Source organism: Quercus lobata, chromosome 1 (assembly GCF_001633185.2).
Source record: "Quercus lobata isolate SW786 chromosome 1, ValleyOak3.0 Primary Assembly, whole genome shotgun sequence".
Taxonomy (NCBI): domain Eukaryota; kingdom Viridiplantae; phylum Streptophyta; class Magnoliopsida; order Fagales; family Fagaceae; genus Quercus; species Quercus lobata.
This window is the reverse complement of record NC_044904.1, coordinates 5,999,801-6,024,715: the sequence shown is the minus strand read 5'-3', so window position 1 is coordinate 6,024,715 and position 24,915 is coordinate 5,999,801. Positions and strand designations below refer to the sequence as shown.

Below are 24,915 nucleotides of genomic sequence, written 5' to 3'. Positions count from 1 at the left end.
TCTACAATTGATCACGTGGGTCTAATCCCAATAAGAATCTGAAACTCACTTTCCTAACAGATTATATAAATATCAAGTTTGTTACAAAATCTATCTAGGTCAGTTTGAAGTTATTTGGATTGGTTTGGTAGTCTTGATAGCCAGAAAACAAAGTTGAGGAAGGAAGCTTGGAACGACGTCGTGTTGGTCTCAACAAAAAACATAAAACTCATCTAAAACAAAACGACGTCGTGCTACTTAACCAAACGATGCTGTTTGTCTTTAAATGAAAAAACGGCACCGTTTGATATATTACCGTTAAGTAGCTGTTGTGCTCATTTTTTGAACCAGGATCTGAATCTGACTAAGAACTGAACATATGGCTTTGGCTTCTTCCTCTTTCATTACGTGCTAGTGGGTCATTATATATGAAGGTCTAAGACTCCTCAGAAATATTTTCAACTTTGGGGGGCCATGGTGATGGAACTCTAATCCTTGAGTAATTTCACCATTAAGATCTGAAATACAAAATATATAGGAGATTTTTGAAAATCTTTGGGAGGGGATGGCACCCTTTGCCCCTTAATAGATTCGACAATGAGTGAGCAAGAAATATAGTATTACTCTTTTGACAAGAAATGTCAATTATTTCTTTGGCAATGAATAAACTTTTCTTCTACAACAACCCAAAAAAAAAAAAAAAAAATACTTAAATTGACAACCAAGTAAAATAATAATTTGAGGCAATTTCTCTTAGCTAAATTTTCATTGATGGACACCCAAATTCATTCTCTCTCTATGAAAATGAAAAATCAAATTAGTTTTTTGGTTCTCACTGTCTAAGCCGTTTTTATGTTTGAGTTCATTTTTGCACATTTATGTGTGTTTGATTCAAGTCTTGCACTTGCAGCTTAATTTGTCTGTTTTTCTAATGTTTCTAATATTTATATTTTATTCTCTCATGCAATTTTTAATTCTACCTAATGTTTCAATTCAATAAGTCCACATGCAAAATCCTTTTATTCGGAACTGTTTGAAGATTTTATTTTGCTGAGGCTACACAAATTATAGGTTGAATTTTGGAGAGACTCAAGGATTTATATGATGATTTTTTTTTTTTTTTTGAGAAAGTTATATGATGAATTGATGATATATTTAAATATGGCCCATATGGATCATAATACTGTCCCATAGCAATTATGATCCTTATTGCATTAAGAATGAGAAATTAATATCAACTTAAAGAAATATAAGAATTAATAGTGACTTTGATCCAAACCAACTTCTAAATTCAAAAACAGTTCGAACAAGAAAATTTCACTCGTCAGATATTAATAGAATAGAAGCTTTCATAAGAATCAATAAAGAGTTATTAATAGTACAGTGAGAGTCCTTTATAAAACATTAGTAACAATACACACCCTATTAAATGACCAGAGTTCAGCAATATATAGCACACAATATACAATACAACATGCATTAAATAAAAGAGATTATTTTTCTTCCCCATCATTAGTGTTACTCCTAGTAACTATTACCAAAAGGCAGAACGGGTAGTAGACAATGTAGCGAAAAATAGGATGTGGTAAGGAACTTGGCAAACATAGTGGAAAAAATAGTAACGTGAGGATAAGGAGGAAGAATGATCCAATGATCAAAACGATAGAAGCAAGCCAGTGGAGGCCTCTCACCATTAAATAACTACCAGTCATGAATGCTGAGGAGACCATAATAAGAGCTAGTCCCAATATTGGCACGGCAAACTTAAGGGAAGCAATAACCAAGTTGAGATCACCTAATTGTGCCCAGATGAGTGCAACAACAACAGTAACAGAACTATACATAGCTATGGTGTTGCTGATAATGAATGCTTGGAACAAGTGGTGTCGTAGGAATTTTGCCATGCCTTTGTTTGGATCAGAGTCATCGTTGCCGCCTGGCACAGTGAAACCTGCAGCAAAGGTTACAGTGGCCACAAGTGTTGCAACCACCAATAGAGTGTTGACCCTATCCTTGTAATTGTCCATGTTGGGTGTCTGCCTTGGCTTTGAGCTTTGTGAGTTCTCAGTGATGGTTTCCTTATCCTTGTCCATGCTTGGACAAGGAGCATGTGAGACGCCGGCGTGTCTCAAGGCTAACCACGTTAATCGCTGCACGATAAATGACAAACATTTTGTCATGACCATATTGGTCAAACACAACATATATAATCTTCCCCCATTTTATATAGTTTTTGCAGAATTGAAGTTGAGCTTTAATACAATTTTATAATTTATATATGTTAAGGGTTGAGAGAGAGAGAGAGAGAGAGAGAGAGAAGAAGAAGAAGAAGAAGAAGAAGAAGAAGAAGAAGAAGAAGAAGAAGAAGAAGAAGCACCTAGAAATCAAGATTAATTGCTCATAGATCTAAGAGACATGCCCACCCAAATGGAGAGGCCACAAACAATTTCTAAGGATGGGTCAAGCTGATGGCAGTCCACGAGCCCAAAGCTATTTTTAAGATTACAAAATTTGGCAACAAACTTGATTATAAGTTGTAACCTTAAATTACAATTAATGTTCATTTAATATATTTTTTAATCGGATATGAATTTTGATAAATATATTATTAAATTATATTTTCTTATTATATCTCCTATACTTGTAAACTTTTCAAAAGATTAAAGATTAATAATTACGTACATTAATCAAATATTTAAATTTCAAATTTTTGTAATTCAAAATTGTATATAATAAATAATTTTATAAATCGAATAATAAATAACATCTGATTGACACAAAATTTAACATATTTGTTAAAAATATAAATAACATATAATTCAATAGTTATATTTTCAAAATATGTAATAATTTTTTTGATAAAAATTATAGCTTTAAATTACAATCAAGTTTGTAACCAAACTTTTTTCTTTAGGTAAATTGCAAATTAAACCCCTAAAGTTTGGGGGTGATTGGGTTTTACACCTTGAAATTTCAGAATTTGGATTTTACCTCTTGAAATTTTGGGTGTTTGGATTTTACACCCTGACATTTCAGAACTTGGATTTTATTCCCTAAAGTTTAGGGTTGTTTAGATTTTACACCCCCAAATTCTGAAACTTTAGGGTGTAAAATCCAAATACTCTAAAACTTTAGCGAGTAAAATCCAAACACTCTTAGAATATAGGGGGTAAATTTTAAGTAAAATCCAAACATTAACAAACTTCAGAGAGGTAAAATCCAAATTTTGAAATTTCAGAGTATAAAATCCAATCATTGCCAAACTTTAGTGATGTAATTTACAATTTATCCTTTTTCTTTTAAAGACCAGGTTGTGAGTCAAACGTCGGTTGAGGAAATTTCTCACCCCACTAAGCCTATATTTGGAACCTCCATTGAGAATGCATAAAATCATTTACATAGGCAAAAAAAAAAAGTATTTTGTTATACGTTTCAGTATTTGTAAAAGTCATTTACCTAGAATGTATTTTTCAAATTCTATTTTCTAAGGCAGAAGTCAAAAGGTCAAATTCTATTTTCTAGAGCTAGTCCCACTGCAAAAGCTCTTCCTTCTCTTTCTTTTAATTAATTAATTAATTCTGTTTCTTCTCTAGCCCTTTCCCCATCTTCGTTTGTTCTCACAGAAAATTATTTCTCTTTCCATCAATCACTTTCTTTTTCAACCCAAAATCATAACAAAACAAAAATGAAATCCCAAAATTATATCAACAATCTCTCTCTCTCTCTCTCAGATTCCTTTTAGTGTTATTTATTTATTTTATTTATTGAAAATTTCAAGCACTCAAATGAGTAAAATCAGAGAAATGAAAATCCCAAATTTTGTGCTTCCTCAACATTAATATGAGATTCTGAGAAATAAAAATCACAAATTTTTTTTTTTTTGGGAGGAAAGAAAAAAGAAGGATCATTTCCAAATTGAACCTTCTTTTTTCTTTCCTCCGAAAAAAAAAAAAATCGCAAGGAATCAACATGAGCTCTTTCACTAGGTTTACATCTACCATTCAAATATATGAGATTGCTTTTCCATGAGTTTTTTTAGTCAGTAGGATTTTTTTTTTTTTTTTTTTTTTTTTTTAATTTAGAAACAGCTGGTAGGATTTGAATGACATTTATTTATTTTTAATTTTTAGGACATGATGTTTCTTTACTCAAATTTTAATTTAACTTTAGCCAATGCCAGTTCCAGCTTGAAATTTATTTATTTTTGGTTGGAAATGACCCAGGCACAAAACATAAAAAGCAGTTGCAGACCATTAATACAAGTAGCAAGCTAGCGAAAGTTTCTCTCTGAAACTTCTCCTAGAGAGTAGAATTGCCGTCCCTTCCTCGGAAGGCTGTCTTGTACCTTCAGATAACAAGTTTATCTAAAGGTTTTGTGGGTTTCTTTTTTTGGGGAGTGGGAAACAGTAATACGGTGTGGAAAAAAAATTTCTTGGTCTCTCATGGATGATCTTACAAAACATTGGATTGGTCTCTCTTTATCTGAGAAGGAGGGACCTAGTCTTTGTCTAAAGAAAGAACAGGCAGTAGAAGAGTTCTGTCTAGCTGCGAGTTTTTAACGAAACGGGCGCTCAATACAGATGCCATTGCCAAGACTTTCCAACCATTATGGCGTTCAAAAAATGGTTTCAAAGTTACAAATATGGGCGAACACGTTATACTGTTTACGTTTGATAACAAATATGAGATGGAACGGATCCTATCTAGTGAACCTTGGAGCTTTGATAAGCACTTGATAGTGCTACAACGATACGAGAAGGACAGCAATATACGAACTATGGATTTTAACAGAGTTGTTTTTTGGGTACAGGTACACAATATTCCTTCGAGATTTATGAACCAGGAGGTAGCGGAAAAAATATGTGAGCCCATTGGAACGATTTGTAGACCTCAAAATGCACCAGATGGAGATGGTGGAGGTTTCGTGCGGGTGAGAATAGCTATAGATATTACACAACCTCTCTGCCGAGGAAGGATCATATCTTTGGAAGATGGTCAAAAACATCGGATTTCTTTCAAGTATGAGAGACTACCACACTTTTGCTACTGGTGTGGGCGTCTCACACACAATGATAGAGATTGTGAACGCTGGATTGATAGTGAAGGAAGCCTATCCACTGAAGATCAACAGTTTGGCTCGTGGCTACGTGCACCACCCTTCTCGGCGTCGCGGAAAAATGTAGTGGTTGTCCCAGGTCTCTACTCAAAAAAATATGGGAATTCCACGATAGTGCCATCAGCTCCACCACCTGAACCACCAGCTACAGCGGTTCCAGAGACAGCCTCAACAGTCACAAATGCTTATCCCGATAAGGTATGTGCTGAAGCTGAGGAATGTCATAATTCCTTCCTTTTTCGGAGGCATTAAATGGCTCTATGGCTAAATTGTCAACGGAAGATACGGACCATGAAAATCAAGGAGGGCTGAAATTTTCAAGACGGTAGGAACACATAAATAAGGATGAATTGTTTTCGGCGAAATTGTCGGAGATTGATCAAGAGTTACAAAAATTTGATTCTGCAGAACAAATTCTTCGGGCAAAAAACCAGGAGGTATTTAAGGAAAAGATATTGAAAGCAGGGGATATTATGTCTTAATCCGAGGAAGATATTGCCTAGCCTGTCACAACTATCTCTCCTAAAAATCAGCCCACAGCAATGTTATCTGATATTTCCAATCACTCACAGCCTGCAGTGGGTAAGAAAGTTGCAAATTGGACACGTCAGGTGAGAACTAAAATTGGAACTGACACAATCATGGAGGAAGAGGTGGGGCGGAAACGTACTTTGAAAGAAGGGAATATTCATGGAGGGTTACCAACTAAAAAACGGGTGGTTTCACAAAATGAAAAAGAAAACCAGAAGATATTGGTGGCGGCTGGACTCCAGCCCTGCCAGAAGCAATGAGTCTCCTTTGTTGGAACTGTCGTGGGCTTGGGAACTCACGAACAGTTGATCAGCTCGCGGATTTGGTTCGGGCTAAAGATCCCTTCATCGTGTTTTTAGCCGAGACATGGACAGATGAAACAAGGCTAATACAAGTACAAGAGCAATTGAAGTTCAAAAATAGGTTTATAGCCCCTAGGAGGAATCAGTCAGGGGGCTTGGTAGTTGTTTAGGAGGAAGATTTTGACCTCACAGTTGAAACTTTTTCAAAGAATCACATTGACACTACGATAAAGAAGAACACTGAGGAAGAATGGAGATTTACAGGCTTTTATGGAGAGCCGGATACATGAGATAGACATGAAGCTTGGTTAAAACTGAGATCTTTGAAGAACCGTGGGTCGGCTCCTTGGCTTTGTGTGGGTGATTTCAACGAAATCACCAAACAATCTGAGAAAAGATGGGGACGGATTAGACCTCACAGTCAAATGCAACCGTTTTGAGACGTGTTGGATGAATGTGGCTTTATGGACATGGGCTACATTGGTCCTTAATTTACCTGGCATAAACACAACGCTGGGTACACAATGTGAGAGTGACTAGACCGGGCGGTAGCAATGAACGATTGGTTTGAAAAATTCCCGGACATTAAGGTTTATCACTTAGATGTTACTACATCTGATCACAAGCCTTTGTGGGTTGTTCCAGAGATCATGGAGAGTTACCAACAGCGTCCTTTCCGTTTTGAACAAATGTGGATGATAGAGAGTGGATGCAGTGACACTATAGAAGCAATTTGGAGGAGTGGGGATTCTGACCCACGGTCTATCAAGTTATTGAACAAGGTGGACAGGTGTGGTATTGCTCTTACAAAATGGAGCAAGATGAACTTTGGAAGTATACGGGCTGAGCTTAAGAAAAAAAGGAAACTACTACAACAAGCCGAGAGAAGGGCTATACAAGGGGGTAGCACGGTATGGATGAGAACATTGGAAAGGGATATCAACGACTTGATGGATAAAGAAGCAAAAATGTGGGCCCAACGAGCTCATGTATCTTGGCTGAAGGACGGGGATCGAAATACAAAATTTTTTCACACAAAAGCTTCACAAAGGAGGAGACGGAACTATATAAAGGGGCTTTATGATAATAATAACAGGTGGTGCACACAAAAACAGGGGATCATTGACATAGTGGTTGACTTCTATCAGTCACTGTTCACTTCTATCAGTCACTGTTCACTTCAGCAAATCCGGATAGCTTTGATGAGGTGTTGGACGAAATACCACACTTGGTAACTTCAGACATGTATACCCAGTTGACAGACACGTTTTCAGTAGCTGAGGTGGAAGCAGCCTTGAAGGAGATGGCACCGTTGAAGGCCCCAGGGCCTGACGGAATGCCACTATTATTTTACCAAAGCTATTGGTCACTTGTAGGCTCCGATGTCAGTGAGGCGATCCTTCACTATCTGAACACCGGCTCCCTGCCCCAATCTTTATGCCACTCTTTCATCACACTCATTCCCAAGTCAAGAACCCAGAACTTATCTCTCAATATAGACCTATCTGTTTATCTAACATGCTTTTCAGGGTCTTCTCAAAAGTCTTGGCAAATAAACTAAAGTCTGTTTTGCCAGGACTAATCTCAGAGCATCAATCTGCTTTCTTGATGGACAGGCTCATCTCGGATAACATTATGGTGGCCTTTGAGACCTTGCACTACATGCAAAACCACAGTTCCGAGAAAATAGGATTTATGGCTCTAAAGTTAGATATGAGCAAAGCATACAACCGTGTGGAATGGCCATTCATGGAAAAATTGTTGATAAAAATGGGCTTCAACGAGAGATGGGTCCAACTCATGATGATGTGTATTACTTCAACAACTTACTCAATCCTGATCAATGGAGAAGCACAAGGGCATATTACACCAACTAGGGGACTTAGACAGGGCGATCCACTATCTCCCTATCTTTTTCTTCTATGCACGGAGGGGCTGCATGGTTTGATCAAAAAGGCTATAGCTGTGGGGGATATTCGGGGCATCTCAATTTGTCAAAGTGGCCCTAAATTAACCCATTTGCTATTTGCAGATGACAGCCTGGTCTTTTGTAGGGCAACGGTGAATGAATGCCAAAAGCTAATGGAGATACTCTCAGCCTATGAGAAAGCATCGGGGCAGAAGATAAATAGGGACAAAACAAATCTTTTTTTCAATAAGTCTACTTCACAGGATATGCAAATGCTGATCAAAGACACCATCGGAGTTCCTATCGTACAACACTATGAAAAATACCTGGGATTGCCATCTTCTGTGGGTCGAAAAAAGAAGGAATATTTTGATAACATCAAGCAGCGGGTATGGAAAAAACTGCAAGGCTGGGAGGGCAAACTTTTATCACAAGCAGGGTGCGAAATCCTTATTAAGGCAATGGCTCATGCTCTACCTACATATTCGATGTCGTGTTTTAAACTCCCTGTGGGTTTATGCTAGGATATTGAAGCGCTGATAAGGAGATTTTTTTTGGGGCCAAAAGGGTGATAGCCGAAAAATACACTGGGTTAAGTGGCAGGAGCTGTGCAAATCCAAAAACCAGGGGGGGATGGGTTTTAAGGATATAGCAATGTTCAACGATGCACTCCTAGCAAAACAAACTTGGCGGCTACTCCATGACACAAACTCTCTATTCTATCGGGTGTTTAAGGAGAAATTTTTCCCAAATAGCTCGATCATGGAAGCCTTAGTACCATCTTCTTCGTCATACGCTTGGAGGAGTATAATCCATGGGAGGGATGTTATCAAAAAAGGATCGGTCTGGAGAATTGAGAATGGGAAGAGTACACGAATTTGGGGTGACAATTGGCTTCCAAGTAAGCACCAACCCCAAATAATTTCACCGTGTTTGCAGGCTGAGCAAGACATGAGAGTTACTCTGCTTATTGACCAGGAAAACAGAGGATGGAGAGATGAATTATTAAATCGATATTTTTTCGATTTTGAAGCAGAACTTATCCGGACAATCCCAATATGCAGATTTGAGCAAGATGATACGTTGATCTGGCCCCACACTCCTAACGGAGAGTACACAGTCAAATCCGGGTATAGCTTTCTCCAAATAGAAGCTCAACAACACCTACCTGGCCCATCTGACCCAGGTATGATTAAACCACTCTGGCAGGCGATATGGAGGATGAATGTGCAAAGCAAGATTAAGAACTTAGTGTGGCGAGCATGCCGTGATGCTTTACCATCCAAACAGAACTTGGTCAAGCGAAAGATTCTTACTGATGCAACTTGCGACATTTGTCAATCTGAAGTGGAAGATGGTGAACATGCTCTCTTCAAGTGCCCAAAAATCTCAACTCTTTGGGAACAGGTGCTTGTATGGAAGGTGGATGGTTTTAAACGATGTCCAAATTTCATAGACTTGTTGGGATGTATTTTTGCAGAAAACAGGGACCCGAAACTATTCTTTATAGTGGTGTGGTTTTTGTGGAACCAGAGAAACAACTTGCGGCTTAGTAAAGGATCAATCCCTCTGGACCAAGTGCTGCAGCAAGCAAGAAACAAACTGCAGGAGTTTCAGAGTGCTCAGACTAGAACAGGGGCCGCATTGACAAGACACAGCTCTTCGCAATGGCAGCCACCACCTAGCTCAGTTTATAAGATAAACTTCGACGGCGCTCTCTTCATGAAGGAACAGCGGGCTGGCATAGGGGTAGCCATTCGAAATGAGAACGGGCTCATCATGGTTTCATCCTCTCAACAGATTCCCCTCCCAGGTACAGTGGTTGAAGTAGAGGCATTGGCAGCAAGGAAAGCACTAGAACTAGCTCTTGACTATGGTCTTGATAGAGTAATTCTTGAGGGTGATTGCGAGATTCTCGCATGTACGTAGGAATTGTAATTCAGTTGCTCATTCATTAGCAAGAAGAGCAATTCTTTCGCCCCATTTTTTAGTCTGGATGGAGGATGTTCCACCAGATGTTGAACCGGTATTTCAGGCTGATTTAAGGAGCCTTCCTTAATAAAAGTCCCTGAACTCTTTCTAAAAAAAAAAAAATACAAGTAGCAAGCCCATTAATTTGGGCTATCAGTTCATTTTAAGTTATGTCCCAAAACTCTTGGCCCAAACTAGTGACCTGATTGGGATGAATCTGCCCACTTGATGTCCACTTACGGACAGTTTCGATAGCTGTTACACTTGATAGTCTGTGGTACTTTTTTTTTTTTTTTTTTTTTTAATATGAGAATAGTCGATGGTACTTATGTAACCTAAATAGTTGGGGTCAGATAGCAAATTCATATCAAACTCGACCTGACCGACTTGTAACCATCCTTAATAAAAATTTATATGATTTGACCTAACAAGCTACGTGCACAGAAAAACACCGTTGGTTGGCATTATTTTTATTTGAGTCCATTGAGATATATATAGATCCTAACTCTAGACCAATGATAGACTAATCTTGGAATGACTTTACTTATACTCCTACACCTACAGTCCCACTACAAGAAAGTTTAATATAAGTCGGATTAAAATTTCTCTACTTTTTTTTTTAGGGTAATTAAAATTACTTTACTTATTTTAAAAGCAAATCTTAATACATTAATGATTTGTTTGGATTGAGAGAAAGAAAGGAGAATAGAGGAGAGTAAATTAGAGTAAAATTGGCCGAAAATTAGCTTAATATACAGCCAACTCTACTCTACTCTTTCTTACTCTCCATCACTCTCTCCTTAATCCAAACAGGTCATAAATCTAGACAAGATATAACAATTTCAAGGATCACATACCTCTCGAAACGAGGGCACCTTCCCACTATACTCTCCCGCAATGTCGAGAGCTGTCTTGCCTTCATCGTTCAACAACTTTAAGTCAACTCTTTTGTCCCAAGTCAGAATGCTCACGACCTTAGGATGCCCACCATTGGAGGTCAAATGTAAAGATGTGTTTCCATCTACATCTTTTTCATTGATAAGCATTTCAAGTTCAGGCATTTTGAGCATATAATTTACCACTTTGGCTTTCCCACTCATAGCAGCTACATGCAAAATGTTTTGATCTTGATGGTTGAGCAACTCAACCGAATCTGGACATCTTTGGATAAACTCTTGAACTATCTTGATATGTCCTCTACTGGATGCTGTGTGAATTGGAAAGAAGCCATTCCGGTCACTTTCGTACATGTAATCTACAAATTTGTTTAAAAAGTAGCGAACCCCTTCAAGGTATCCTATGTGTGCTGCATAGGAAAGAGGTGTCATCCCCTTGCTGTCTCTATCTTTAATGCGATGTGGACCTTCACTCATAACACTATCCAACACATCTGGTACATAAAAATGAACTATCATTCACCCATAATTAAAAACTTTGATGATAATAAGAAATAAGAAATAAGAAAGATCTTGATCCAATCAACTTTGTTAGATTCCTCCACAAAGCGATCAGATTTAACAAAAGAAAAAAAATAAATAAAAAGAAACTCATCAAGGGAGGATAGAAAATAAGGAGAGAAAAATATGGTGGAAAATGACATTTTCTATTATTTGGTTGAGAGGGAGAGGGGGAGAGAAAAGTGGTTGGGTCCACAAGTTTTCTCTCTTCCCCCTGCAAAATACAATCTCTCCAAATTGGAGAGAAAATTGAAGTGAAAAGTGAGAAAAGCATCTGGACAAAACTGCCCCCACCTCTTTAACATTTCTAGCTTTTTTTTTTTTTTTTTTTTTTTTTTTTGAATTTTCCTTTGTAACGCCTGACCTTTTGTTTTTTGTTTTTGTTTTTTCTTTCTTTGGTTTTGTCATATGGTGGATTCTTCTTCTTTTCCTTCTTTTTTCTTCTTAATTTTTATTTTTATTATTTTTTTAAGAAAATACTTTTGAATGATTTCTTATGCTATTTTTTGAAATGTCCACTTTCATCTGTACACAATTTTTTTTAAAAAAAGTATAATGTATTACTTTTTGTTTTATTTAAGAGGGACGTGATGATAAATTTATACAAAACTTATTTTCAACTAAACCGAAAAGTTTTTCATCCTTCCACTTTTCCACCCTCTTAATCAAACACAAATGAGGAAAACTAAAAACTTTTCTATCCTCCATTCCATCCTCCCTCTATTTTCTATCCTCTTACTTTTCCATCCTTCCAACTAAATGGACCCTTAATTTCTCGTTGAGTATACAAAGTTTATAAAAAATAAATAAATCATATTTGATTTCAATAAGCTTTAAAATTTGATCCCAATATGTAATTTGCCTTTTAACTGTTCACATAAATTTGGTAAAATTATATGTTACACCTGATGTAACTCTAAATAATATTACATCACTCAATATTTTCTAATTAGATGCGAATATTAACAAATCCACCGTTAGATTACACTATCTTTGTATATTCTTTATTCTTGCAAAATTTCAAAGTGATCAAAAATTAATATCCATATCATCAATCAATAGTTAAAATTCAAATTTTTATAATTTAAAATAATGCATAAAATATGAGTTTGTGGATCAAATGGTATATAGCATCCGATTGATATGAAAATTGGCATGTATATTAAGAACATATAGAACATGTAATTCAACGGTTAGATTTTCAAAATATTAACTCAATAACAAGTTATTGGGTGTGTAATATTACTTAGAGTTATACCAGGTGTAACTTGAACCCAACTCATATATATATATATATGGACAAAGTTTAGCCACCAAATTGGCTGTAGCCTGAGATTACAACCTTACTCAATATCATTGATAGGCCAAAAATGTATTGACCCCTTGTGATAAATTAACCAATTAATTTAGCCAAGTGAATTAATTAAATTAATTAACATGCAAAGCACGTGATAGTACAAACAAATTACTAAGTAACTAAGTATGCAACGGAAATTAAATGACACGGTGATTTGTTTACGAATGGGGAAAACTAACACGGCAAAAACCCCACCGGGTGATTTTAAGGTTACCATTCCCGAGAATTCACTATTATCACAACAAGCGGTTACAAGTAAAGGAATCCCAGTACCTTATACCAACCTACAGTTAAAACCTTACCCCAATACCCAATTAGACTTGTTCTTTAGTGACAAACTCTCCTTTCAATGCACGGCTCCGAATACGTGACTAACCAATAGATGTGCGGATCTCAATACTCGACTTAATCACCAACTTAAGAAGAATGTTGGCCGCAAAGTTTTTCAGTTCATCCAGACGATGAAGATCACGAAACTTCTTAGTCACAAAACCTATCGGCGTACAAAAACAGCAGCTTCTTCAAGAGAAAGATGAACTAGGGCAAATTCTGTCTCTGGTCACAATTTACATGAATGAAACTTTGCTTCACACTCACACAACTGTGCAACCTTTGACGGCCTTTAAAATAATCTTTATATATATTTAGGGTTGTGAGAAAAGAAGGCCTAAACACATACTCATGGATTGGATGAAAATCAGAGTTGAAAATCTGTTTTTCATAAATCTCGACAGATAGCTTATCTATCGAGAAGCTGTCTAGCATCGAGATAGAGCAGCTTTTTAAACCTCGATAGATACTAGTTGTCGATCTTTAAAATCCAACTCTTCTTTACTTGATTCTTGGACAAATTTGCATAGTTTTAACACTTGAACTTGAAATCTTGTTCCTTGAAGTATTAAATACATCCTAGATCTACCCACTTACAAGTAAAATGCGTTTTGTCAAAGGATTAGCCAATTTTATAATGACATATGTTCATAACATGATTCACATATGTCCTAACAATCATTAACATTACTACATATTTCAAAATTCTAACAGTTGAATTGCATGTTCTTTATACTCTTAATACACTGGTCAAATTTTGTATCAATTAAATAGTATTTACTGTATGATTTATAAGATTATATTTTATATATAATTTTAAAATACAAAAACTTGCAATTTAAACAATTTATTGATATCATAGCTATTGATCTTTAATTTTCTAGAAATTTTGCAAGCATGGAGATATAAGAAGAAAATATAATGCAATAATGGATTTGTCAAAATTCACTTCCAATAAAAATATGTTGATAATGTTGATACCATGTACTAAATATTGTCAAATTACATGTTTTTTATGTTCTTAATAGTTATACCAAACTTCGTATCAATCAGATTACATTTGATACCAATTAGATGCAATTTATAATCAAATCTAATTAGAATAAGTTGTGTCGTTAGATTTATTTTTATTCTAATAAATATTTTTAGTTGAGTTTAAATTCTTTTTGTTCTATATTTAAACATTTTATAAGAACTTTATCATTTCGTATTTTCTTTAACCGGTAAATAGATAATATACTATAATAATTATCAAATTTCATATTTATACAAAAAATAAAAGAGAGAGAAAAAAAAAAAAAAAAAACCTACATTTGTTAAACTCTATGCTTGAGAAGAAAATGTGAATTCTTTTCATTTAACTTTCCATCTTATCAAAACTTCGCATCTATGGGTCCGTTTGGATACAGCTGAAAACTGAAAACTGAAACTGAAAACTGAAAAACACTGTAGCGAAATAATTTTTAAATGTGTGAATAGTATCGTGGGACCCATTTTTAATGAAAAAGTTGCTGAAAAGTGAAATTTGTGGGTCCGTGAACAGTACACGATGTGCTGTGATTGGTCCAAAAAAATTTGAAAAGTCAAAGTTTGCGGCTACTGTTCATTGAACAGTGCATGAACAGTAGCCGCAACACCCAAAACGCTCCAAAACGCGTGAAAAAAAAAAAAAAAAAAAAGCAAACAAAACGCAAACGCAGTTTTTTTCAGCCGAATCCAAACGCTCTCTATGTTAATGTATTAATTAATTGACATTTGCTAATAGAGAAATGCATTTATTTTTGCGGGCTACGGGAATTTAAAAAAAGGGTAATCGCGCCATGTGTCATACCCATGGCTAAAAGGGGCCATCATCATGCCGAAGAGGTCACACCCTTGGACAGCAAAGGCATGTCAGTGGCACATCACCAGAGGAGGCATGCTTTAGAGATAGAGCTTTGAGGAAGGGGTTAGCCCTGATGTGACTGAAGGAATGGTGGCTGCCACCATATTTAATGCATCCCACCAAACCTCTTAACTACATTTATGTGGAGAAGACCCCTAAACAGTGCTGCTTCGACTGCCACAACTCACAAGGGGTTTGGAAAGGTGCCTAATGGAACAAGCACTCAAGTAGTGACCTAGATGATCAACAAATGAAGGGCCAAGATCATCTAAAGGGAGTAATATAATGTGAGAGAGCCTCCAGGGAGGAGGGATCGGAAAATCTGAAGAGAAAACTGTAATACCCCGCATATTTTTTTATTTGAGGTTATTATTAAGTTTTCTTTTAAATATAATTGTTGGGCCATAGGTTTTCTTTTATTAGTAACTGCAGCCCGCTACCCCACTAAGTCCACATCTTTACTACAACTACAGGGTAGAAGAAGAGACAATCAGGGTTTTCATAGAAAGGGTTTTATCAAGAGGCTAAGAGGTTTTTTCTTTGGAGTTTATAGCACATACAAGTGAAAGGGCAATCAGATTGTTCAAGGTATGATTTCTCACCGTTAGAAACAAGAATTAAGGAGTTAGAATTTTATTATGAAAGAAACTTTAGTGGTGTGTAGAGTTTTGAATTGGTAATTTCTTAGATTATGGTTTTACGTGGTTTCAATTATTCTGAAATCTTGATTGTCACTGTTCGGACCCCTGAGCAAAAGCCGAAACTGTTAAACCCATGTATAAGGCTAGCGTCACTTTTGTAGGGCCATATGAATTTTTGGGCTGCCGTAACTCTAATTCTAATTTGCTGGAAATTTTGCACCTAACCCCACCCTTATGTCACTTGTTATCTCTCACTTTTGTCAGGATCCTATTCTTCTTATTGTAGCTTTAATGGTCTATAGCCTAGGTGTTGATTAATTCCAATCAGAATGATACTTAAGGTTCAACACGTCTACTATTCTTTAAAAGGTTAATGACAAATTTGTTTCTTTTATCCGAATTGTAATTTCATCCCAAATATTGTGGTATTAAATCCATTAGGGTCAATGAAATTAAGTCCTGGAGCAAAGTCATAATAGATTCGGCCCACAGTTTTCTTTGGGGTTATATATTTAAATCTTAAAGTATTAGCTGCTGCCTATGGGTTTGATAAATTCAAGGAAACACATTTTTGGGTAGAGATGCTTGGCATTAGTGCTATCATTTAGTTCAGCAAAGTATTTTACTTGTGAGTCAGTTTGTATAGGTTAGTAAGATTTATATTTTGTGGAGGATATTAAGTAATTTCCATGATTGATTCTGGGTCCCATCTAAGAGTATTTTGAGACTATTTGGAGGGTGTTTCAGCTGGACTTTCAAAGTGATTCAAGTGCTGTAAGTAATTATGCATAATATGCACAATTTTGTTCATTAGGTTCTTAGATGTCAAAGGTTTTCAAAAGTTATGTTTTTAAGCTTATGTTTTCTAAAGTCTATCAAAAGCATTTTTACAATTTTGAAAGAGAAACTTCGATTTTTTTAATAATGTTTAAAGAGAAACTTTGAATTTTAAATGAAGTTTTGAACGTCTAAGTCTCATTTAAAAGATGATTTCTAAACTAAACTACTTTTAGAAAATAATTGAGTTTCAAAGTAAGTTTTCTAAAAGGTTCTTGTCCTTTAAGTTTATTTAAAACTAAGCGATTTCAAAGTCATATTTTCCAAATGGTATTTAAGACATTTCTTTTAGCAAAATGGGGTTTTCAAACTTACTCAAGAATTGTAAAAAAAAAAAAGAAAAAAAAAGATATTTATATAAACTCTTTAGTTCTTATTCATTCCCTAAGAGAGTCAAGCATCCTTTGATTTATATTCTATTCAATATTGTGATCTTTGATATGCCTCTGTATATGAAAAGAAATTGTTAATATCAAGTAAATTATTTTATTTTGTATAAACTTTGCTTTGTGATATGTGATTTAAAATAAGTGTTTTTAGAATTGATCAGAGATATCAGATATGTGTGTAAATCCGCTCACAGGATTGTATGTGAGAATATGTGTTGATCCCTCACCAACAGGGGTTAGATGTTGAGAATATGTGTATATGTGACACTGTGTTCTGATCAATTATCTGTATGTGTTTTCGAATAACTTTAAGATTTGATTATATACATGTGTTTAGTGGTTCTTTATATGTTTGGAAAACTATATCAAATATTTTGAGTGAAATTGTGAAATCAAACTCGTGTTTTGCTTGACTCTATTCTGTTGTATATTGTGTATAATTACTTACTGGATGTGTGGCTCACCCCATCAATTACAATTTTCAGATTAAAGTTGGTTGGGGAACAGGACCTTTGGATTGCTTAATAAGGTGCAAGGTAGAGCGTGGGAGTTTTAGGCAAAGTCAATAATACTTGAAGTCTTAAAAGATTATTAGTTATTTCTTTTTTTTCCACTTTAGATTGCATTGTATTTTGGAGATTATTCTACATTTGAGGAGTTTGGATTTTTGTAAGAGATTTATCAATAGCATTGTTTATTTGGAGTTTTGAATTATGTTTAAATTAATCATGTTTATTGAGTGATATTAGTTCAACAAGTTAGTCATGTATCAAAATTCATGTTCCATGGATTTGGGTCGTGACAAAAACACTGTAGCAACAAGAACTAAAATTGTATTCAAGTCTAAAAGAACTATATTCCAGAATCATTCTCCTCGAACTTCGCCAAGGAAGGATTTCCTTGCATAGAACTTGTCTTTCTTTTCTTTCTTAAATATCTTTGATCCACTGTGCGTGTTGTTTGTTCCATTAAAGCCTAGCTTTTAAGCTCATTCTCTATAAATTCATTGTGTTGAGCTCTTTGGGCCTGAATCCATTCATCTTTGGGCTTAGGATCCAAAACCCGCCCTTACAATTTTCATATATTAATTATTTATTTTTAGACAATGCACTTATTATTGATATAAAAGGAATTTATATGATTATTTTAATAAAATTTATTCAAGAAAAATTTTATTTATAACACTTATTATGGAAAAAAATGATTTAGAATAGGAATTTTTATGCAACTTGCAGGATTTTTTTAAGCAATCTACTACATGGCAGTTAAAAAACCATCTACATATAGGCATTCTTCCTCAAGTTTAATTTCTTTGGGAAAAAAAAGAAGGAAATAAAAACCATCAAATAAAGAAACAAAAATTAATAATACATGCAATAAAGAATATAAAAAATAATTGTGCACTTAAATTATTTGAAATAATTAAATATTTTAGAATTCACAAAAGTAACATGTTCATATTTTTAATTATACTAATCTCAATAATTTATATTTCATAACTTCTTTTTTCTAATGCCATGTAACATAGTGTGTTTATTAATTAATTATTTATAGGTAGGGCACCAATTATTTATATAAAATTAATTTTTTTTAAATATATTTATATAAGAAACCATTTATTGGGTATGATATCATTAAAACAAAGTCCAATAAAGATAAAAGAAAATTTAATATAGCGTGCAGTTCAAATAAAATAATAAAACCCTTTTGTATTAGAACCAATTTCTCTCTTTCTTGTGTGTGTGTTTATTTCTCAAAAAAAAAAAAAAAAGATAATAAAAAATTGTATGCTTAATATAGTAGAAATAATTAAACACCTGTTCCATAAATAAATAAATACATAATTAAACATCTGTTTTACTCAAGTAATAGGTTCATAGTGTGCATATAAAGTTCATAGTCTTAATCATATTATTTCTAACTATTTGCACTTTGTCTTTTCTAATGACATGTAATATAATCGAAGTAGATTCTCCAAATAAAAAGATAATATAAAACTTTATGCTTAATTTAGTAGAAATAATTAAATATCTGTTCCCCCAAAAAAATATCAAACATCTGTTGATTTACTCAAGAAATAGGTTCATAGTTTGTATATAAAGTTCATAGTCTTTCTCTCAAAAAAAAAAAAAAAGTTTATAGTCTTAATTATAGGATAAATTTTAGCTACAAAATTGGTTATAGCCTAAGGTTACAACCTTACTTGGTAAAATAAAAATTACTATATATTTTGAAAATCTAACTGTTGAATTATATGTTCTTTACACTCTTAATACACATGTCAAATTTTGTGTTCATTAGATATTATTTACTATATGATATATAAACTTATATTTTATGCATAATTTTAAACTACAAAACTTCCATTTTAAACAATTTATTGATGACATAACTATTGACCTTTAATTTTCTAGAAATTTTGCAAGCATGAAAGATATAAGAAGAAGATGTAATCCAATGATGGATTTGTCAAATATCACCTCCAATAAAAAGATATTAAGTAAGGTTGTAGTCTTAGGTTACAACCAATTTTGTAACTAAACTTTGTCTTTAATTATATTATTTCTAATGATTTATATTTTGTCTTAAAAACTAGACCAGACCGACCAGTTTAACCAGGAACTCAGCACCAATTCGGTCTAGTAAAATCCATTAAAAACCGGTTTTTAAAACCATGGTGCAACTTCACTTTCATTAGAACCATTGTTAGGAACTCATGGGTAAAATTCACTAGCTTGTAAGTGGAGGGTGCCCAAGAACTTATAGGCACATAGTTAAACTTACACTTAATCCATGTGGAACGCCAAGATCATAACAACCATCAATAATATCATTGTATTATACACTAATCATAAACTACCATCTCAACAATTGTGAAAAACTTTGTAAAATTTATTGTGTCACTAAATTTATTGGTGTTAGATTAAATAATTAAATTCATTATTTTCTAATAACCCAAAAGTTTTGTAACAATCATAATTTATCAATTGGGATGGCTGAGAAAAACATGGAAACGGCTGGAAAATGAAATATAGTGAAGTAGCTAGTAAACTTACCTATGTTCTTTCCAGTAATGGCAGCGTGAGCAATTAATTTGACTTCATCAAATGGCAGCAGAATTCTACCTCCTCCTTCTACCATGGCCATATTAATTCCATCTGCTTTTTCTATCATGAGCTTCACCATTTCCGCATCCCCTGCTTCGGCTGCCATATATAGAGGAGATTTGTGCTCGTTATTCGGACAATATGACACTTCTGGATTTGTTTCAACCAAGAAACCAGCGATCTCACTGTACTTAGTTTTCAAAACCAAATCCACTTCACTGTATTTGTTCATCAAGGCCAGGTGAAGGGGAGTATTCCCTTCATTATTCTGCAACTCCAGAAATACACTACCAGAGACACAGGCCAATTTTTTTAACGTGGACAAATGCCCACAACTTGCAGCTACATGGACAGCAAGTTCACCAGCAGAGTTTGTATCCATCCAAAAGCCACTGGAGTTTTCAAGCATCGCTTCCACAAGCTGAGAGTGACCTAAGCTTGCAGCAATATGAAGGACTGTATTCAATTGGGGAGTTTTTTGGAAAACAGGACGTTCCAAATCCTCGGCTTTAAGATTTTTTATGAAGTCAGTGTCACCACGCTTTGCAGCCATGTACAAGTCAGGATGCATGTTTGCAGCCCTTCTAGAAACATCAGTACTGGTCTTTGAAGTTTCTAATTTTCGTTCTGGTCTTGCTGCTATCTCTTCCTCCGTTACAGTTTCAGACTCCTCAACTTTTTCTAGGTCCTTCGGTAGCTTTCTTTCCATTTCAGCATCAATATAAAGAACCTGTTTTGGAACATGATGAACCTCTGGGGATGAGTAGGAGTGTTTTCTCGGCATTGAGGACTTCCAGGTAATTGCTGTTCACTAATGTCAATCAAAATGTGATTAGGTTCGCTAGACCTGCCAAAGACTTTCAGAACTAAAAACGGGTACACTAACTTTTTTAGAGTTTTTCCGGAAAAATATTGGTTACAGTTACAGGTATCCGAATTGCTTGTTAATTGGACAAAGGAATTGCCGAAATAAAGAGCAAAAGGTTGAGCAATTCGGCAACATAAGTATCGAATCAAAGCTGCCCCTTCCGTGTAAGAGATTCCACTTACAAATAAATTAAATATCAATATATATTGTGTTGATTTTTCTCTTTTCGTTTCAATTATTTGTTTGACATTAAAATAGCCTAATTAAATAGGTAATAAACTATAACCAGAGTCATGAATCATGCTTATACAGTTACACATTTCTAAGTTACACAACCAAATTATCCATACACAACTGTTTGCTTATTTAGATTCAGCTATCCATCATGGACGGACCTGAATCTGACTAATGCCGTTGCCAGAGGCTCCTCCAATTGGAGATACATCGAGAACTTGATCTAATTCTCACTTGTGAACAAATTGAAGCAGTTAGAAAATCACAATAAATAAAATATGTTTGCTTATGAAAAATAACCTCAAAATCCACAAGAAGAGAGACTAGAATCCACCAAAATAATATTAGAGAAAACTTTGAAATTTTATTAATTGAAAACTAAATTATCTTGGAGGCTACAATGTGTTCAAATAGAAAAGCAATCCTAAAGCTACTAGGAGATGCTTATAAAACCCTAAAGCGCTCCTAGAGTGACTAAGAAAACATCTTAAAACCCTAATTCGTGTTAAGCACAAAATTAGGTGGCAAAATAGGAAAATTATCAAAAATGGTAAAATTGAGATAATTACAAAATAAAATCCTACTATCTCTACTCTCTAGGAGACGTCTCAAATCGGAGAAATTATACAGTTCTCTAGTGGACCATGTCATTTATCCACTATTCTACTAAAAAACTTCCACTTGTTTAAAATTATTGAGTCAGTAATTAATTTCTGTTTAAAAAAATTTTCTAACTAACAATTCTAAACAAGTGGAAGTTTTTTAGTGAAATGATGGACCACATCATTTATCCACCATGTGGATCTTATAATTTCTCCTCAAATTGGGATATTATTCTCGCTTTTAAATTAAAAGTTACAATAGAAATAAAAATGACTAAAAATGAAAAAAAAAAAAAAAAAAAAAAAAAAAAAAAAAAAAAAACAAAGATTTCGAGGCCTGAATAAAGGAAATTTTTTCAATAAGCAAATTCGATTGTGGCCATGGGTGATGAGTTTTGCTCCTCGTGTCATTTCCCTTGTCACCAATTTTCATGCAATTATGTCGTTGTCACCAATGATTTTTACTAGCATTATTTTATTTCCTAGATTTCTTGCACACTAACTTTTGGCAATTTCTCTACTTGAGGAAAGACTATGATGTCTGTTCTACATCCAAAATCTCGAGAGCTCGAATGACTCTCAACGTCCATGACAAAGCCAGTGCCTATTCTTTGGGACTTCCTTTCTGTCGTTGTCGTCATTAGTGATTAACCCAGCTCTCAAACTCTCTCTCTCTGACACACACTCTCAATATTACATAGGAAAAAGTATCTTATGAGATGATTTTCAATATTTCATAGGAAAAAGTATTTTATGAGATGATTTTCTAGTACATCTCTTTCACAATATGTGTGAGTCCCACATGTGTGGGTTCTATATGTATAATATCTATGTTTATACTACTTGCCATTATTTTGTTTCATTCAAATTGTTTTAGGATATAAATAGCTAATTACTAATTTTACTCGGATTTCGTTTTTTGGATAACCATCAAAATTTAGCTTAGGTACCCATATTCTAAAACCATATGATATGTAAACCATTCTCGAACACTTAAAACTCATTTTCACATCGATAAACGTAGGAAATTCAGTATAATAAAAATCAATTGAATCCCAACTTCTTTTTTTTTTTTTTGGAGGAACGGAATCCCAACTTAACTTGCCATCTGAGAACCCAAACTTTAAAAGTTCCACCCTACTTTTTTTTTTCTATCTTGCGTTTGATGCTTGGAATTCCACTGCCAGTTCATAAAGTTAATCTTGGTATTTAGAGCTACCAATTAAAACTGGTTTGATGCCTTGTCTAAAGAGGAATAACCAACGGACTGACTGGTACATTTTTACTGTTATTTATTATACTTTTTTTGGTCCCCAAACCTACAAAGAGTATGATTCTGACGGAAGGATTTGGGCTCGCAATTAATTTATTCGTGGGCTTTCTTACAATCCTACGGGTTGAACTTTAAGCTATCACTAGATTGCCCAAACTGTGTTTTTTTGTAAACCCTTAGGCCCCCAAGCCTCACCCTCTTATAGTTTTTCCTCCTCCCTCTTTTCTCATGCTCCACTCGTCTTTATCTGTGTTTTTGCCCTTCTCCCAGTATCTTCCCCCTCTCCTTTTTCCCCAGTGTTTCCCAATCTTTTTCAACCAACCACTACTTACTGACATGCCTTCCTACTTCTTATATAGTCTCTCTTTAATGGGGCACTAATCATTATCGTCTCACCAATTCTTATGCATTTCCACTTTCGTTAAAATCCCAAGGAATCATCATTTTTTTTTTTTTTTTGCGGATTCTCTTGAAACTTATTCCAAACGTCAAATAGCGTTCGGCAGCGAGTTCCCCAAAGGTACTATCAATTCTCGGCTACCGACTTCATTGTACTGTATTCTTATCCAATTTCCCTTATCATCAATCGGTGTTAAACAGATCACAAGGATTATACATGAGTGATTATCTCTTTGATCCAACACCCATGTTTTTGGGTTGAGCCTACTCCAACAGGGCTTGAGGTCCATTTCTTTCTTACAGCCTGGCTTGGCTACTCAGATTGACCTTGGGCCTTAGTAGGATGGGTTGGCAAGGATTTTCTGGGCTCAATTGCCCCACACTTTTGATTTAAGTTTGTCTTTTGTTAATGTTAGTTTTATTGAATTAGGAGATCTCCAAACTTAACAACTCATTGCTAAACTTTATTTCTAATCTTAAAGTTGGTTTCTCTTATAAAAATTGTAATCTACTTTCTATTGTTGTGGAAGCATGCAAGAGTGATTGTCATTTTACTTTTAGTTCTTAATAAAATTGTTGTTTAACTAAAAACATAACCAATTAAAAGTGTGCGTAATACTATTTTTCCTTTATATTAACACTATTACTTACCTTTTTTTTGGCTCAAAAAACAAAAGGAGAAACAAAAAGAAAAAAAAAAAATCCATGACACAATTCCTATTACACATAAAGTTGTGTGTAAAATCTTTTTAAATTGAAATCATCAAACAATTTCACAATTTCAATTTAAAAATTATTACACAACTTTGTGTACAGTGCACTGCCCTAGTCATTTCCCTTATCTTAAACCATGAATTAACTTACCATATTTACTTCTTCTTCTTGAATCCAAATCTTCTGTCCCATTTTGTCTATTCCACTCTATACTCCATCAATAAACACACGCCACGTGTCCACCTATTTAATTAAAATTTTCTTATTTTAATTATCTAAAATAAAATAACACCTTACACCAGTCATCACCACCCGCCATCAACCTTCGTCGGCATCGTCCTCCGTCCTCCGTCCTCCGACTGCCGTCCACCTACTGCCGGCCTCTGACGTTGTCAGCATCGCCGACCACGGCCAACCCACCTATTCAATTTAATCCAACCCCATCCCCATTGTTGCTTTCAAACGACCAAGAAACCCATGGTCGATTTGAAAGCAACAGTGGGGATGGGGTTGGATTTAATTAAATAGGTGGGTTGGTCGTGGTCGGAGATGCTGACTACATCAGAGGCCGACAATAGGTGGACGGCGGTCGAAGGACGGAGGATGGTGCCAGCAAAGGTTGATGGTGGGTGGTGGTGGCGGTCGGTGTGAGGTGTTATTTTATTTTAGATAATTAAAATAAAAAAAGTAAAATTTAATTAAATAGGTGGACACGTGGCGTGTGTTTATTGATGGAATATAAAGTAGAACAAACAAAATGGGACAGAGAGCGGAACAGACAAAATGGGACAGAAGATTTGGACTCCTTTTTTTTCCCCTTCAATCACCATATTTGCTATAATATTTTTTTATTTTTAAAATGTACCTTGTGAGTAACTACTATTTCAGCCGTACGATCTTGGCTTGATCCAAGGGTCAGAATTTGAAAACAGAAGTCGACCGTTGGAGCCATTGCTTCAAAAGCCCTTTTCCCATAGGCTTCTCATCAGAAAAGAAACAGAGCACAAACAGAGA

At 34.8% G+C, this 24,915-nt stretch overlaps 1 protein-coding gene across 1 annotated transcript; it reads right to left on the bottom strand.

Annotated features, from left to right (window-relative positions):
• Nucleotides 1–1,321: 1,321 nt before the first annotated feature.
• On the bottom strand, nt 1,322–20,638 carry LOC115973104 (protein ACCELERATED CELL DEATH 6-like). The gene is made up of 3 exons (XM_031093617.1): nt 19,761–20,638; nt 10,666–11,198; nt 1,322–2,129 (listed from the first exon to the last, which is right to left on the bottom strand). Exons 1-3 carry the CDS (start codon nt 20,593–20,595, stop codon nt 1,473–1,475), a joined length of 2,025 nt encoding a protein of 674 aa, XP_030949477.1. The 5' UTR covers nt 20,596–20,638; the 3' UTR covers nt 1,322–1,472.
• Nucleotides 20,639–24,915: the final 4,277 nt, after the last annotated feature.